An 11832-nucleotide genomic window follows, 5' to 3' on the forward strand; every position below is an offset into this window, starting at 1 on the left:
AGTAGAATCCTGCCATTCTACTGCCATGGCTAAGAGTAGCCAGCCTTGTCCCTTCATGTCTCTTTACCCCTGCAGCTAGTAGAAGATGTGGCCGAGGACATTCTGTTCCAGGTGCCTGAGCCTATTAACTTGGAAGAGGTGATAAACAAGTTCCCTGTGTTGTATGAGGAATCAATGAACACGGTGCTGGTACAGGAGGTCATTAGGTAAGTTCTTGCCACACCTTAGCCAACCGAGTGAGGGGCCACTGTGCTATAGAGAAACAACAGGTGTGTGCTAAGTGCTAAGCATCTGTCCTCTAACCCAGCTGCTTATCATTTTATAGATGAATATACTGATCCCTTAGAAGATTGACTTTTTTTTTTCAAGACAGGATTTCTCTGTGTAGCCATGGCTGTCCTAAACTTGCTTTGCAGACCAGGCTGGCTTCAAACTCACAGAGATCTGCCTGTCTCTGCCTCCCGAGTGCTGGGATTAAAGGCATGCACCACCATGCCCAGCTAAGGTTGACTGTCTTAAGTCACATATTTGCTAGGGCCGAAGCTGGGATTGTACCCAGGATGCCTTACCCAGTTCTGCACTTAGCTTTTGTGTTTGTCATAGTCTATGGTCTCAGATGGAGGGGCATAGATGCTGCCATTGTACCCCAGCCCACTAATACTTTGCCATGGACCCCACAGGTACAACAAGCTCCTAAAAGTGATCACACAGACACTTAGTGACATGCTCAAGGCACTCAAGGGACTAGTGGTAATGTCCTTGGAACTAGAGCTGATGTCCACCAGCCTGTACAACAACACTGTGCCTGAGCTCTGGAAATCTAAGGCCTACCCGTCACTCAAGCCACTGGCTTCATGGATCATGGACCTGCTGTTGCGCCTGGACTTCATGCATTCCTGGATCCAAGATGGCATCCCAGCTGTCTTTTGGATCAGTGGCTTCTTCTTCCCTCAGGCTTTCCTGACAGGCACTCTGCAGAACTTTGCCCGGAAGTTCGTCATCTCTATTGACACCATCACCTTTGATTTCCAGGTCTGTGGGCCATAATTACCTAAAAGTTGGAGTAATTCTGAGTAGGAGGTGAAAAGACCCAGGCCAAGAGCCCCTGAGGAAATCAGAGGGGCAGGGCAGACTACGTTCACTGACTAATATAGCAGACAGATGATAGGCGGGCAGCAGCTTTCAGGAAGGAGATTTGCCTCCTGATACAAATCTTAACCTTGCTCCCAATGTGGGTGTCTACCACAGGTGTTGTCCCAGGCACCATCAGAAATTAAGCAAAGGCCTGTCATCGGATGCTATATCCATGGACTGTTCCTGGAAGGTGCTCGCTGGGACCCACTGGATTTCCAGCTGGCTGAGTCACGGCCCAAAGAGCTATACACAGAGATGGCTGTTATCTGGCTCAGACCAGTAGCCAACCGCAAGATTGAGAACCAGGACTTCTACCTGTGCCCCATCTACAAGACGCTGACCCGTGCAGGTAAGGCAAATCAAGACAGAGTCTACACAACAGATGGGAGTCTAGGAAGTTTACACGGACCCCAGGAAGGCTGGTGGAAGTTTGGGCCAGTCCAGAGCTCAAAGCAGCAAGTTAGCATTTAGAGGCTTACTTCCCTGCCTACTTGCCCTCCTTAGTAATCTACTGTGCATACTAGGAGCCTATGGGCCCCATCTTTCACCTGGACCTCAGAGGAAGAACCAAAGCCAAAGACAGGAAAGAGTCAGTGCTGGGCTCAACGGGTGGTAACAATTTCATCTTCAGTGTCATAACTCTAGGCAGACCTGAGCCTTGATCAGATCCAGTCACAAAAGAGCCTGACTTTTAGGCCAGGTCCCTCCCTCCCCCCCATGCCCATCTCAAGTCTATCAAACTCACTGCCCTTGCCCCTAATCCAGCCCTTCTCTAATTGTGACAGGGCATAACCTAACCTTCCCCCTTTCTTGCCGGCTCCAGGAACATTATCAACCACAGGTCATTCAACCAACTACGTCATTGCTGTGGAGATCCCCACCAACCATCCTCAGCGACACTGGATAAAGCGTGGTGTGGCCCTCATCTGTGCCCTGGATTACTAGACCCAGATAGAACGGCCAGGCGATTAAAGGTTTTCCAGCAAGTCCTGCTCTGCCTTGGCTGTACATGAGGCCCCATCTACAGGACCACTGTAGGAGAAAGGGCTATAGCAGTCTCAGTAGAGAATAGTCAATATAGTAGTGAGGGGCAGAGGCAGCTCTGGCCTGCTGTGCCTGCCCTAATGCAGCAAGGATAAGACACACAACCTCTCAGCTCCCAGTGACTCTCCAGGATCTATGGGCAATATGGCCTTGATCCAGAGACCCAGCACCTTTCCAGGTACAAAGCCTGATCTTTCACCTGATCTGGTGAAAGCCGAACATCTGACCTCAGTATATCTTGCCCACAGCCCATCTGAAGCCTTCCCCTCAGTTTAGGTCTTAAATCCCACCCCAGATCTACCACAGCAACCAACCATTTCTGGCTCAGGAATACATACTACCTTACTGTCAACAGAGCTTTGAGCTGGAGTCTAGTCAGTCTCTTGCTCCACCACAGCCCAGCATACAGACCTCAAGACAGCAACCAGAGGATCATCTATTAGCACACTTTTATTCACTCACTGATCCAATATTTACAGAAACTAGAGGGGCCAGACTGCTGTACCATCTCCCCCACAGTTACTATGTACAGTTCAGGGCCTGCTTAGATCACCTATATCTAGCAGAGGGCACAGGGCTGTTTGGGGCTGGAGCTTAAGCAGTGCTGTGCTTATTACCTCATTGGCTTCTAGCCCTATGGGAACACACAAGTTCTAACTCATCCTGACCCTGTCCCCTACCCTGAGTACCTTGCAAGAGGCCAAGGAAGCTGGCAGTCGGAAAATTGATGTGTGCCAGCTTCATTCAAGCAGCCCTGTCTCTGACATCCCTAAGAGGAGACATGGTAATACTGAGTGGCTGGAGAGAGGCTCCTCTGAGCCCAGAGACAGAGATTAGGAGCCCAAGGCAGGCCCATGGCCAGGGCCACAACACTGAAGGCAAAGCGCCCAGAGCCTTGCTCTGACAGTACTTATCAGTCTGGATGGAACTAGGACAGTCTGCGTGCTGCTGGGACAGTTTGGACACTTCTCTCCACTACAGCTGTGGGACCCTGCCATGCTTACTCCAGCTCAGCAACCAGGCCCCTGAGTTTGTTGTTTTCCCAAGAGGAATGAAGAGTAGGCCAAGCTTCTTTACAACTTGGACCGGTTAGAGCACCAGGGCCAATGCCTTCTCAATTTCTCAGCTGGGACCCTGTTACGTTATAGAGAGCTGGCCCCAGAAGAATGACAGCTGCTGGGAGAGAAAGCAGAGTCAGAGGACACTGGCCATGTTAATACAGTGGCAAGATGGGCAGGAGCCTCCCAAAAAATAGACATCTCCAATAGATAAATGTATATCCTGCTGCCCAGGCAACAAGGCCAGGTCCTGCTGCTCCAGAGCATCCTCCAGTTCCAGCTGCTGCTTCCTGAGCATTATGGGGCTGGCTTGCCCCTGCCAGGCCCCAGAGCATAATGCAGGACACACAGCTCATTTCCACTCCCAGGGCCTGGGCTCTAGCTGAACTACTCAATAATACTTAGAAAAGTGTGACTGGGGGGGGAGGGGCCCAGGTGAGGGCCTTGCGGCAAGAGAGGCTGCAGAGTCAGGGCCACAGGTCCTCACTGGCGTTTGGCCTTGTAGGGGCGAGAGCGTTTCCGCCGGTCAGGCTTCCGCTGCTTGTGAAGCCGACCAATGCTGACCCCTTGGCGGCGCCGCACTGAGATGTTCTGTTCCACTAGGTTGGCCAGCATTCCTGTGTAAAGCAGAACGTCCTTAGTGGGTGGCTTGCTCCCGGGTTCAGGCCAGGAACCAAGGCTCTCTCAGCCCTCCCTGTGCTTTAGTCTGATCAGCCTCAGAAGCATTCTTGGGCGAGGAGTTGGGGTGGGGGGAACATGCCCTCAGCAGGGTAGGTAGGACAAGTAGGGCATGGGAGGCACCCCTCACCTTCCTGAGCCAGCATGGATATGAAGGTACAGATAAACTCGTCATAGTTGTGGGTCCTTCGCTGGTCATCAATCTGTGAGAAAGAAGGCCACAGCTCATCAGAACAGCTATGCTTGGAGAGGACAGAGGAACAGGCAGTAGAGGGAGCACCTACCTTGAACTTCTTCCTTTTCTCCACCTCCTCCTTGAGACAGGCCTCATAGTTTGCAATCTCAGCTTCCACACACTTTAGCAGTGCCAGCAGCTCCTGTCAGAACCCAGTATTGTGCGCATTAGGAGGCCGGCTGACACCAAAGCTCCAGTACTAAGAAGCAACTAGAAGCAAGGATGAAGAGCCGGTCCACGGAGCTTCCAGGTACCCAGCTCTAGCCACCAACTTTCACACCACAATTCCAACCAAGAACCGGAAACGGGGGATTAGGGGCCTGGGTCCTTCACTCTGCTAGGAAAAGCAAGCTGAGACAGACTCACCTTGGGAGAGTACTTCTCTCCACTCAAGGGCTCACTGTGCCTGTTCAGCCCAGACTTCTCTCTGCTATCTGTGGCTTCCACCACCTCTTTCTCCTCTAGGCTGCTGGACCCCTGGCTGCTTTGGCTTGATCTGGTAGAAGGTGAGGAGCCCTTCACACCCTCTGGGAGGGGACAGAAAGAGATGTATCAGAGTCCATGATACTTTGTAGTCACCTGGCCACCTCCCTCCTACTCCTTGGGTCGGTGAGGAAGCCCAAGGCCCACCTGCCAGTGCCAGGGGACTCAGTACACCATCTTCAGCAAGGTGCAGCAGGCCTGTGCTAATGACAGGACCCAGGTCACGGACAGCACGGTTGTAGCGTATGCAGTCAACACGCAGTAGGCTGTCATCTTCTCCAAAAAGCACCTTGGAGATGTGAGAGGTGACTGGGCTAGAGGGCCGTGTTGGGTTGGCTGAGCGGATGGGTGAGCGCAAGGGTGAGTTGAAAGCACTGCCAATCTCAGAGGCTGTGTCCGTACTCTCATTGCTAGGGGTGGGTGAAGGCTGCGAGTGTGTGGGTACAGCCACAGCTGGACTCCCAGCCCCACTGCTAGTCTTGATGGACAGAGGAATTGAAAGGTCTTTCTGAGACTCTTGAAGCTTCTCAGTTAAGACATTGATGGTGTTGGGCTGCAGCACTGACAGCTGCCCATCTGAAGAATTGCTCAACGATCCTGGCTTCCCTGTCCCCTTCCGCTTGTATCTGTGGGGTCCAATAAGAGGTAAAAAGAGGGAATGGGCCAGGTGACCACACCCGGTAGTGTCCAGCTCAGACATACTCGCTTCTCCCCAAGCCAATCTGGAAGCTCCTTACACTTGTTCCAAGCAATCTGACAACAGTGGCACCCTAAGTGCCACAGTACAGACAGGTGACCAGACAAGACCTTCTCTATTCTAACTCACTTCTAAACTTCCAGCGCTATTATCCTCTAAAAAAATTGCCATTCTAGTCAATAAACCATCTTAACCTCTTTTCCTACACCAATCCCTTGAGGTCCAATTGAAAGGTCACCTCAACAAAACATTTCTTGATACATGGTAAGATGTTTCTCTCCCCTTAAACCCACCACAGATTTCTTGAAGATTTGGGGTTAGCCCCTCAGGCCAGGCTCCTCCAGGCCCAGCATTCTCTAAGTGCCTAGTGTTCTCTGTGGAGATGCCTTTTCAGAGACAGGGTGAAATATTCAGAACAGAAGGCACCCAAGGCCTGCCAGTTTTTCAGAGTCAGGACTGACCTGATGGCAGAATTGGTGTTCTGCACATCATCTTCATCATCTTCATAGTCATCTTCATCATCAGAGTACTGTTGGGGTGGTCGGACTGGAACTCGGCTGCGGCCCACGCCTGCTGCCAGGTCTTCTTCCTCCTAGGACAAGCAACAACAGTGATGAGGAGGGCCGCTGCTTACCCAAGCTGGGCATGGGATGGCAGCTAGGGAGAAAAGTAACTTGGCTCTCAGCTGTGCAAAGTGCTTCTAAAAGAAACAGAATGCCCTGCCACATGCTTTTGAGTTACCATGTGAAACTGTCCTATGTGCCAAGTAGTGTGCCCAACTGTGTAGCCCACAAAATAGATTAAAGACAGAGGAGCTCTCTTGGCCTCCTTAAGGCTATGCCACTGTGCTACAGTGGGGCCTATGAGTATCTTAGAGGAGCCTGCTCATCAAAGCCCAAGCAGAGAGTCAAAAATAACACTGGGAATCCGACACTGTGGCCTCTCAGATGAAATCCTGCCAGGGTGCTTCCATCTTACCTGCATAGGGGATTTGGCATAATTGTGATTGTCTAGAAAGGCTGGCAGCCGCTGGACAATAGGGGTAGGGTTTGGGGGAACCCCATTGAGGCTGCTCCCTGGAGGCTTCACCACCAGCTTAGATTTGCTGGGAGGACTGTGGGTCGGAGCTTGTGGGCATGAACCAGCCACCTCCTCTGCACCATCTGAGACAAGGCAGAGTATAGATAGGACATTCAGTTGGGTCCTTAAGAAAAGCCTACAGTCTCCCCAATGCTGTGACAGTTGTTTCCCCCCAGTGAAGGCAGCTAACAGGACAGGCCAGTAAGCTCTAAGTCACAGTTCCACAATGAGATGGAAAAAAACCAAGACATAACAAGGCGGCAGCCTATAGAGAAAATAATGGGGGGAGGGACGTGTGGGGGGGTGATGGTGGGTATACTAATACAGAGGGGCAGGGGTCGACGGTCATTACAGTCCTTTTCAGGGGTTCTTTAGGAAAAGCTCACTCTACTTTCCCTGTATTGTGAGGGGAAAGCTCCAGGTACTGGAATTTCAGGCCTCCTGCTAGGGCCCCTGTACCACTGCCCAAGTACCTTCTTGAAGTGCCTGGGCCTCCCATATCAAGCTATGCTGGATGGCTGAGGCCCCAATTCCCTCCAGTACCTGTGTGAGTGCACTCAGAGGCCGCTGGGGCCCTGCCTGCCTCCAGCCCAATGGGGGACTTGCTGCTGGCTGGCTTGTTCTCCTCAGGCAGTTGTGACTCTTGAGATTTGTGGGTCTGAATCAGCTCCGGCTGTGTTACTCTAATCAGCTTAAAACAGAACTCAAAGCTTAGAGGAGAAGGGGTAGAGCCAGGTTTCCACCTTAGATAGCTAAGGGCCTTGACCCTACCCATTCGTTTATTTGCTGAAAGATAAAAAGGCCAAGCCACAACTTCTTTTTAGAAGCTATTCCCTTCCCACACTACAGAGGAAGGAAAGAAAAGAAATGGTTAGTTAAAGCCTCACTCTACAAGGCACTGTGACAGGGAATTAGAGACAGATGCTAAAATGTAGGAGTGACTGGGAACACTGGGTTGGCATGGCCAGGCAGGAGGCCCACTTACCTGCTGCAGGGCCTCCAGGACTGTTTGTCGATTCACCTTCAATACATGGAGCCTGGCCTCATACTTGATCCTGCGGTCAGGCACCACTGCCATCAGGTTGAATCGAATGTCATGGTAGGGCTCCCTGCAGTCACATTGGCAGCCATGAGAGCAGTTCCAACCCCAGCCCCGCTGTCAGACTGAGGCAAATATCTTGGCAAAGCTCCCCATAGTCACATTTGCACCTGTAAGTACAAGCCCCACTCCAATAGGAAGGCAGCAGCCAGCGACATACACCCAAAACCTGAGCTATACCTTCCTATAAACTATATGAGGGGCCTGTCAGAAATGAGCCAGCACACCTGTGCCACCCAGGCCTCCCCCCCTCCCCACCCCAAGGCTTGCCCCTCCTCCAGCCCAGCCCAGCCCAGAGCAGTCCAGGCAGGAAATCATGAAGTTGGATGCCCAAGACTCAAGCCTGATCTTGCCAGATCTATCATGTGGCCTTAACAATTTACAGATAAGCAGGCTTTTCTCTTTCCCTCCCAAAGGGGCGGACATAGCTCCAGAAGGAAACAGGGCAAACTGAGAGTCCTTACCCTGCAGTGGCAAGGCCGATTCGCTCCATGATGACCCTTCGGGCTTTATCTGTCCACTCCTCATCCTCTCCCCAGGGCCCTAGGGAAGACCAAGATGAGGAATCAGGAGGTGGGAAAGCCTGAGATGGGGGAGGCCAAGGTTAACAGATTAGTGTGGCTGAGCAACTACTCTAGTCACATAAATGGTGCAAGATGAAATTAAAGCCAGAGTTAGATGTCTGTGGCATGCTTCCATTTCATGCTACTGAGTCTCAAGCACCTAAAAGGCCCTGAGACCTAGATAACCAGAAGGAAGAATGAGAAATCCAATAGGCCCTTTCCTCAGGATGCCTACCATGATCAATAGGGTAGACTTTCAACCCATCCAATTCAAAGAGTCGCCCTGTGATAGGCACATAGCTGACAAAGTGGAACGCCTCCATGGTCCGCACTGCACTGAGGCCATTCTGCTTCTCAGGAAGGTGACGTGGCTCTGGCCTGGAAAAAGGACCAAGTCAGAGACATCCTCCACCACCCTTCCCCCACATCAGCAACCACGGTTCTCACATACCTAGCATGACTATTATGTGCCTTGGCCAGCTCAGGGGCATTGCCAATTGCATATCCTTTGCTCTGAAAAGAAAATAAGACTAGATAAGAAAAGATTCTCTCAGGTGAACCTCTGGGTAGGGGCAACGTTCAAGAAAGCAGGCACAGAGGTACTCATTCTACGAACAGCATAGTGAAATTTCCTAACGGGCTAGTGGTGGCAGATGAGAGCCTAGGACCTCCCAAAGACATAGGCCATACCGGCTTTACACAGTAGTCAGTGGCTACTGGGGAGCAGCACAGTCTGACAGAAAGAGTAACTACAGAAAAGGTTCTGACATAGGTGACTTAAAGTCTCTTCCTTTTTTGTTTTTTTTTTTTGAAACAGGGTCTCTCTGTGTAGCCCTGGCTGTCCTGAACTTCCTTTGTAGACCAGGCTGGCCTCAAACTCAGTGATCAGCCTGCCTCTGCCTCCCAAGTGCTGGGATTAAAGATGTGCACCACCACCATGCCCAGCTAAGGTCTCTTCCTTTTCTACTTCTATCATCTCCTTTCTAATGGTGAAGGCTAAAATCAAGTACCTTCCACATTACTTATGAGTCAAATACATGTTAATTATCATCTGAAAAAGAAATGACCGAACAGTACCAAATTCCATGTAGTGGCACTACCAACGGCTCTGAGGAGCAGATGTGCCCACCAGCTGTGAGCCATGATTTAAGGCATGGTTAAGCGTACCTCAGGGCTGAAGCCTTTGGTGAAATCCTTCATTCGACTCAGGGTGGGCCCCAGATCCACACTGCTGCAGTTCAGAAGCACGCTCAGCAAGGCATGAGTGGCACAGGAGTTGGGAATCAGCTGTAAATCAAAAATAGTCACTCATGTACCCCTCATTCACCTTTACCCCAAGTGTCTCCAAGCCCACATTTATTGAGAATGAGTTTTTAAAAAATGATGTCAACATCCATTAGTTTCCTTTGTCTTCCCTAGTCCTTATTCACTTAACTTGAACAACTAAATACCTCATATCCAGGGACACAGAGAATGTATTAAGACACCGCTCTGCTCTAAAAGTGGTACTCCTTTAAGGAAAAGGAGCTAGGGTCTGTCTAGCTCTTCAGCCTGCTTTCCCCACTGCCACTTTCCACACAATACCAGAAACAAACAAAAACAAAGACTGGCATCCTGCCCTTAAACAAGCTCAGAACTCAGCAGACCTGGTGGGCAAAGAACATGTTATTCACAATATCGTCATCAATCACGGACGTATCATCCACCAACGTAGAAACCTTGCGGCGGGACCTGCGTTCCTCGATCCATTTGAACAGGAAGATGAATCCATATACAGGCCTAGAGAAGCGAGAGGCAGTGGCCATCAGCATCCCCTTCCTTCCCTCTCTAGTCCTCCGCACTGGAGGGCTCTTATGCTGACACCCTCACTCTACCAATACTGTAGCCAATGTGGCCCTGAGACCTCACACCCCAGAAGCCTATCCCAGTCAGTCACGTGTGAGCCTGATGCTCTGAAACCCCACTCAGTCTCATTATCAAGTCTAGGCAAGAGAAGAAGGAAATCTGGAACTGCTGGCCTGGGATGGAGCAAGGTGGGAACACAGTGTAAGGCACAAAAACTTTGATAAGGACTTAAGTACCAACTCTCACGTATGGACCTCAGCCTCAAGCCCTAATGAAACAAGGGAAGCACGTGAGCCTCCGGAGCCGCCCCTTCATCTCTAGGAAACGAAAGCAGACCTCTTGGTTCAAACTGTTAGGAGGTTCTCTGTGCCTCAAGTCTACACAGCACCAGAACAAGAGCCTGAGTGTAGGGACCTGCAAAGGGCCTTGGCCCTCCAACCAGCCAGTACAGGACAACTTGGCTTAGTTTTGTTGAGACACGGTCTCACTATGTAGCTTAGGTTGGCCTCAAACTCAAGAGATCTGCCTGCCTCTGCCTCCCAAGCCCTGGTCAGGACAAATTCTGGGTGGTGATTAAAGGCACAGCACACGTGGTTATGTCATTAATGGGTTGTACACTTTACTAAAAAGGCACTGTGCAACACTGTGCAACCAGAGCTTCCCGCTGCAAAACCAGAAAAGGCAGCTGGCCGGGCGTGGTGGCGCACGCCTTTAATCCCAGCACTCGGGAGGCAGAGGCAGGCCAATCACTGTGAGTTCAAGGCCAGCCTGGTCTACAAAGTGAGTCCAGGACAGTCAAGGCTTCACAGAGAAACCCTGTCTCGAAAAACCAAAAAAAAACAAAAACAGAAAAGGCAGCTGAACTGTGCTCTCAGAGTGCTTAGGGTTGAAAGGTGGGCTACAACCTCCTAAGGACAAACACTGAGGGGAGACTGGAAAGAAAAAAACAATAGTCCAAGGAGGGCACCCACAAACAATGAGGCTTTCTTATGTGGCATTTTATACAACTTGAGTTTTCTAACACTGCCTCCCTTGAAGGGGTCCTATTCCCCTGCCCGTCCTCAGCCCTCCGCAGGTAAGGGTGCCCCGGCCACTCACCCCTGGCATTTACTCTGAAGGTCATAGATCTCCTCCACTTGCACCCCTTTGACACCTACGATCAGGAAAGGAGAGGTCGGCAGGACAGGCCCAGGCTCTGCAGCGAGAACTCGAGGACCAACACACACACACACACACACACACCCCAGCCAGGCAGACACACACACACGCACACACACACGGACCAAGACACACACACAATACACAACACACACACGGACCAAGAGACACACACACACACACCTCAGCCAGGCAGACGCACACACACACACGCGCACATACACACACCCCAGCCAGGCAGATACACACACGCGCACACACACACACGCACACACACACGGACCAAGACACACACACAACACACACACACACAACCAGCCAGGGCCGGACTATCGGGGGGAAGGGGGGAGGTGGTGGCGAGAGGGGTACTCTTACCGAAATCTTCTACCAGGAGGGTGAAGAGGCCTGAGTAGAAAAGAGGAGGAGGGATTGTCAGGCAGGCACGTCCAGGGCCCATCCGGCCTCCCCAGCCCCCGACCCGCCATGGAGCCTCCATACCCGGGTCACTCTCCAGCTCCAACCAGCCCTTATTCATCTTCCCGCGGAGCGGCCCCTCAGCGCCATGTCCAGGCCCTGCCAACCCCGCGCCGCCCCCACAGGGAGCGCCCACCGCCCTCGGGGCTTCTCAGCCCCACACAGACAACGGGCCGCGCCGCGTCACACGCCCGCGCCGGCAGTGTGGCGTCATCATTACGCGACGGTCCCGCCTTCCGCTTGCGGAACCGCAGAAGCGGGCGCGCGGGCGGGGGCGCGCACGC

At 51.8% G+C, this 11832-nt stretch overlaps 2 protein-coding genes across 5 annotated transcripts in view; one reads left to right on the forward strand and one right to left on the reverse strand.

Annotated features, from left to right (window-relative positions):
* The window catches only part of DNAH1 (dynein axonemal heavy chain 1), a 66145-nt gene extending 62835 nt beyond the window's left edge, over positions 1 to 3310 (forward strand). For all 3 annotated transcript variants that reach the window (XM_084796843.1, XM_084796844.1, XM_084796845.1), the window contains exons 76-79: positions 76 to 206; positions 681 to 1032; positions 1249 to 1483; positions 1958 to 3310. In XM_084796843.1, the coding sequence (XP_084652969.1) occupies positions 76 to 206; positions 681 to 1032; positions 1249 to 1483; positions 1958 to 2079 (840 nt within the window). In that variant the 3' untranslated portion in view covers positions 2080 to 3310. The remainder of the gene's footprint in view (positions 1 to 75; positions 207 to 680; positions 1033 to 1248; positions 1484 to 1957) is intronic.
* Positions 2611 to 11755, reverse strand: BAP1 (BRCA1 associated deubiquitinase 1). 2 transcript variants are annotated; one of them, XM_084796862.1, is made up of 17 exons: positions 11573 to 11755; positions 11450 to 11479; positions 11015 to 11069; positions 9718 to 9850; positions 9239 to 9358; positions 8523 to 8584; positions 8307 to 8449; positions 7973 to 8051; positions 7395 to 7518; positions 6953 to 7100; positions 6308 to 6492; positions 5791 to 5921; positions 4780 to 5258; positions 4516 to 4676; positions 4199 to 4291; positions 4045 to 4117; positions 2611 to 3853 (listed from the first exon to the last, which is right to left on the reverse strand). In XM_084796862.1, the coding sequence occupies exons 1-17, from the start codon at positions 11607 to 11609 to the stop codon at positions 3720 to 3722; spliced, it is 2187 nt and encodes a 728-aa protein (XP_084652988.1). In that variant the 5' UTR covers positions 11610 to 11755; the 3' UTR covers positions 2611 to 3719. The 2 variants fall into 2 exon arrangements, with proteins under 2 accessions (XP_084652988.1, XP_084652987.1); XM_084796861.1 differs by having other exon boundaries at positions 4045 to 4291.
* Between the last annotated feature and the right edge of the window lie 77 nt (positions 11756 to 11832).

Source organism: Acomys minous (genome assembly GCF_964271855.1).
Source record: "Acomys minous genome assembly, chromosome: 9".
NCBI lineage: Eukaryota > Metazoa > Chordata > Mammalia > Rodentia > Muridae > Acomys > Acomys minous.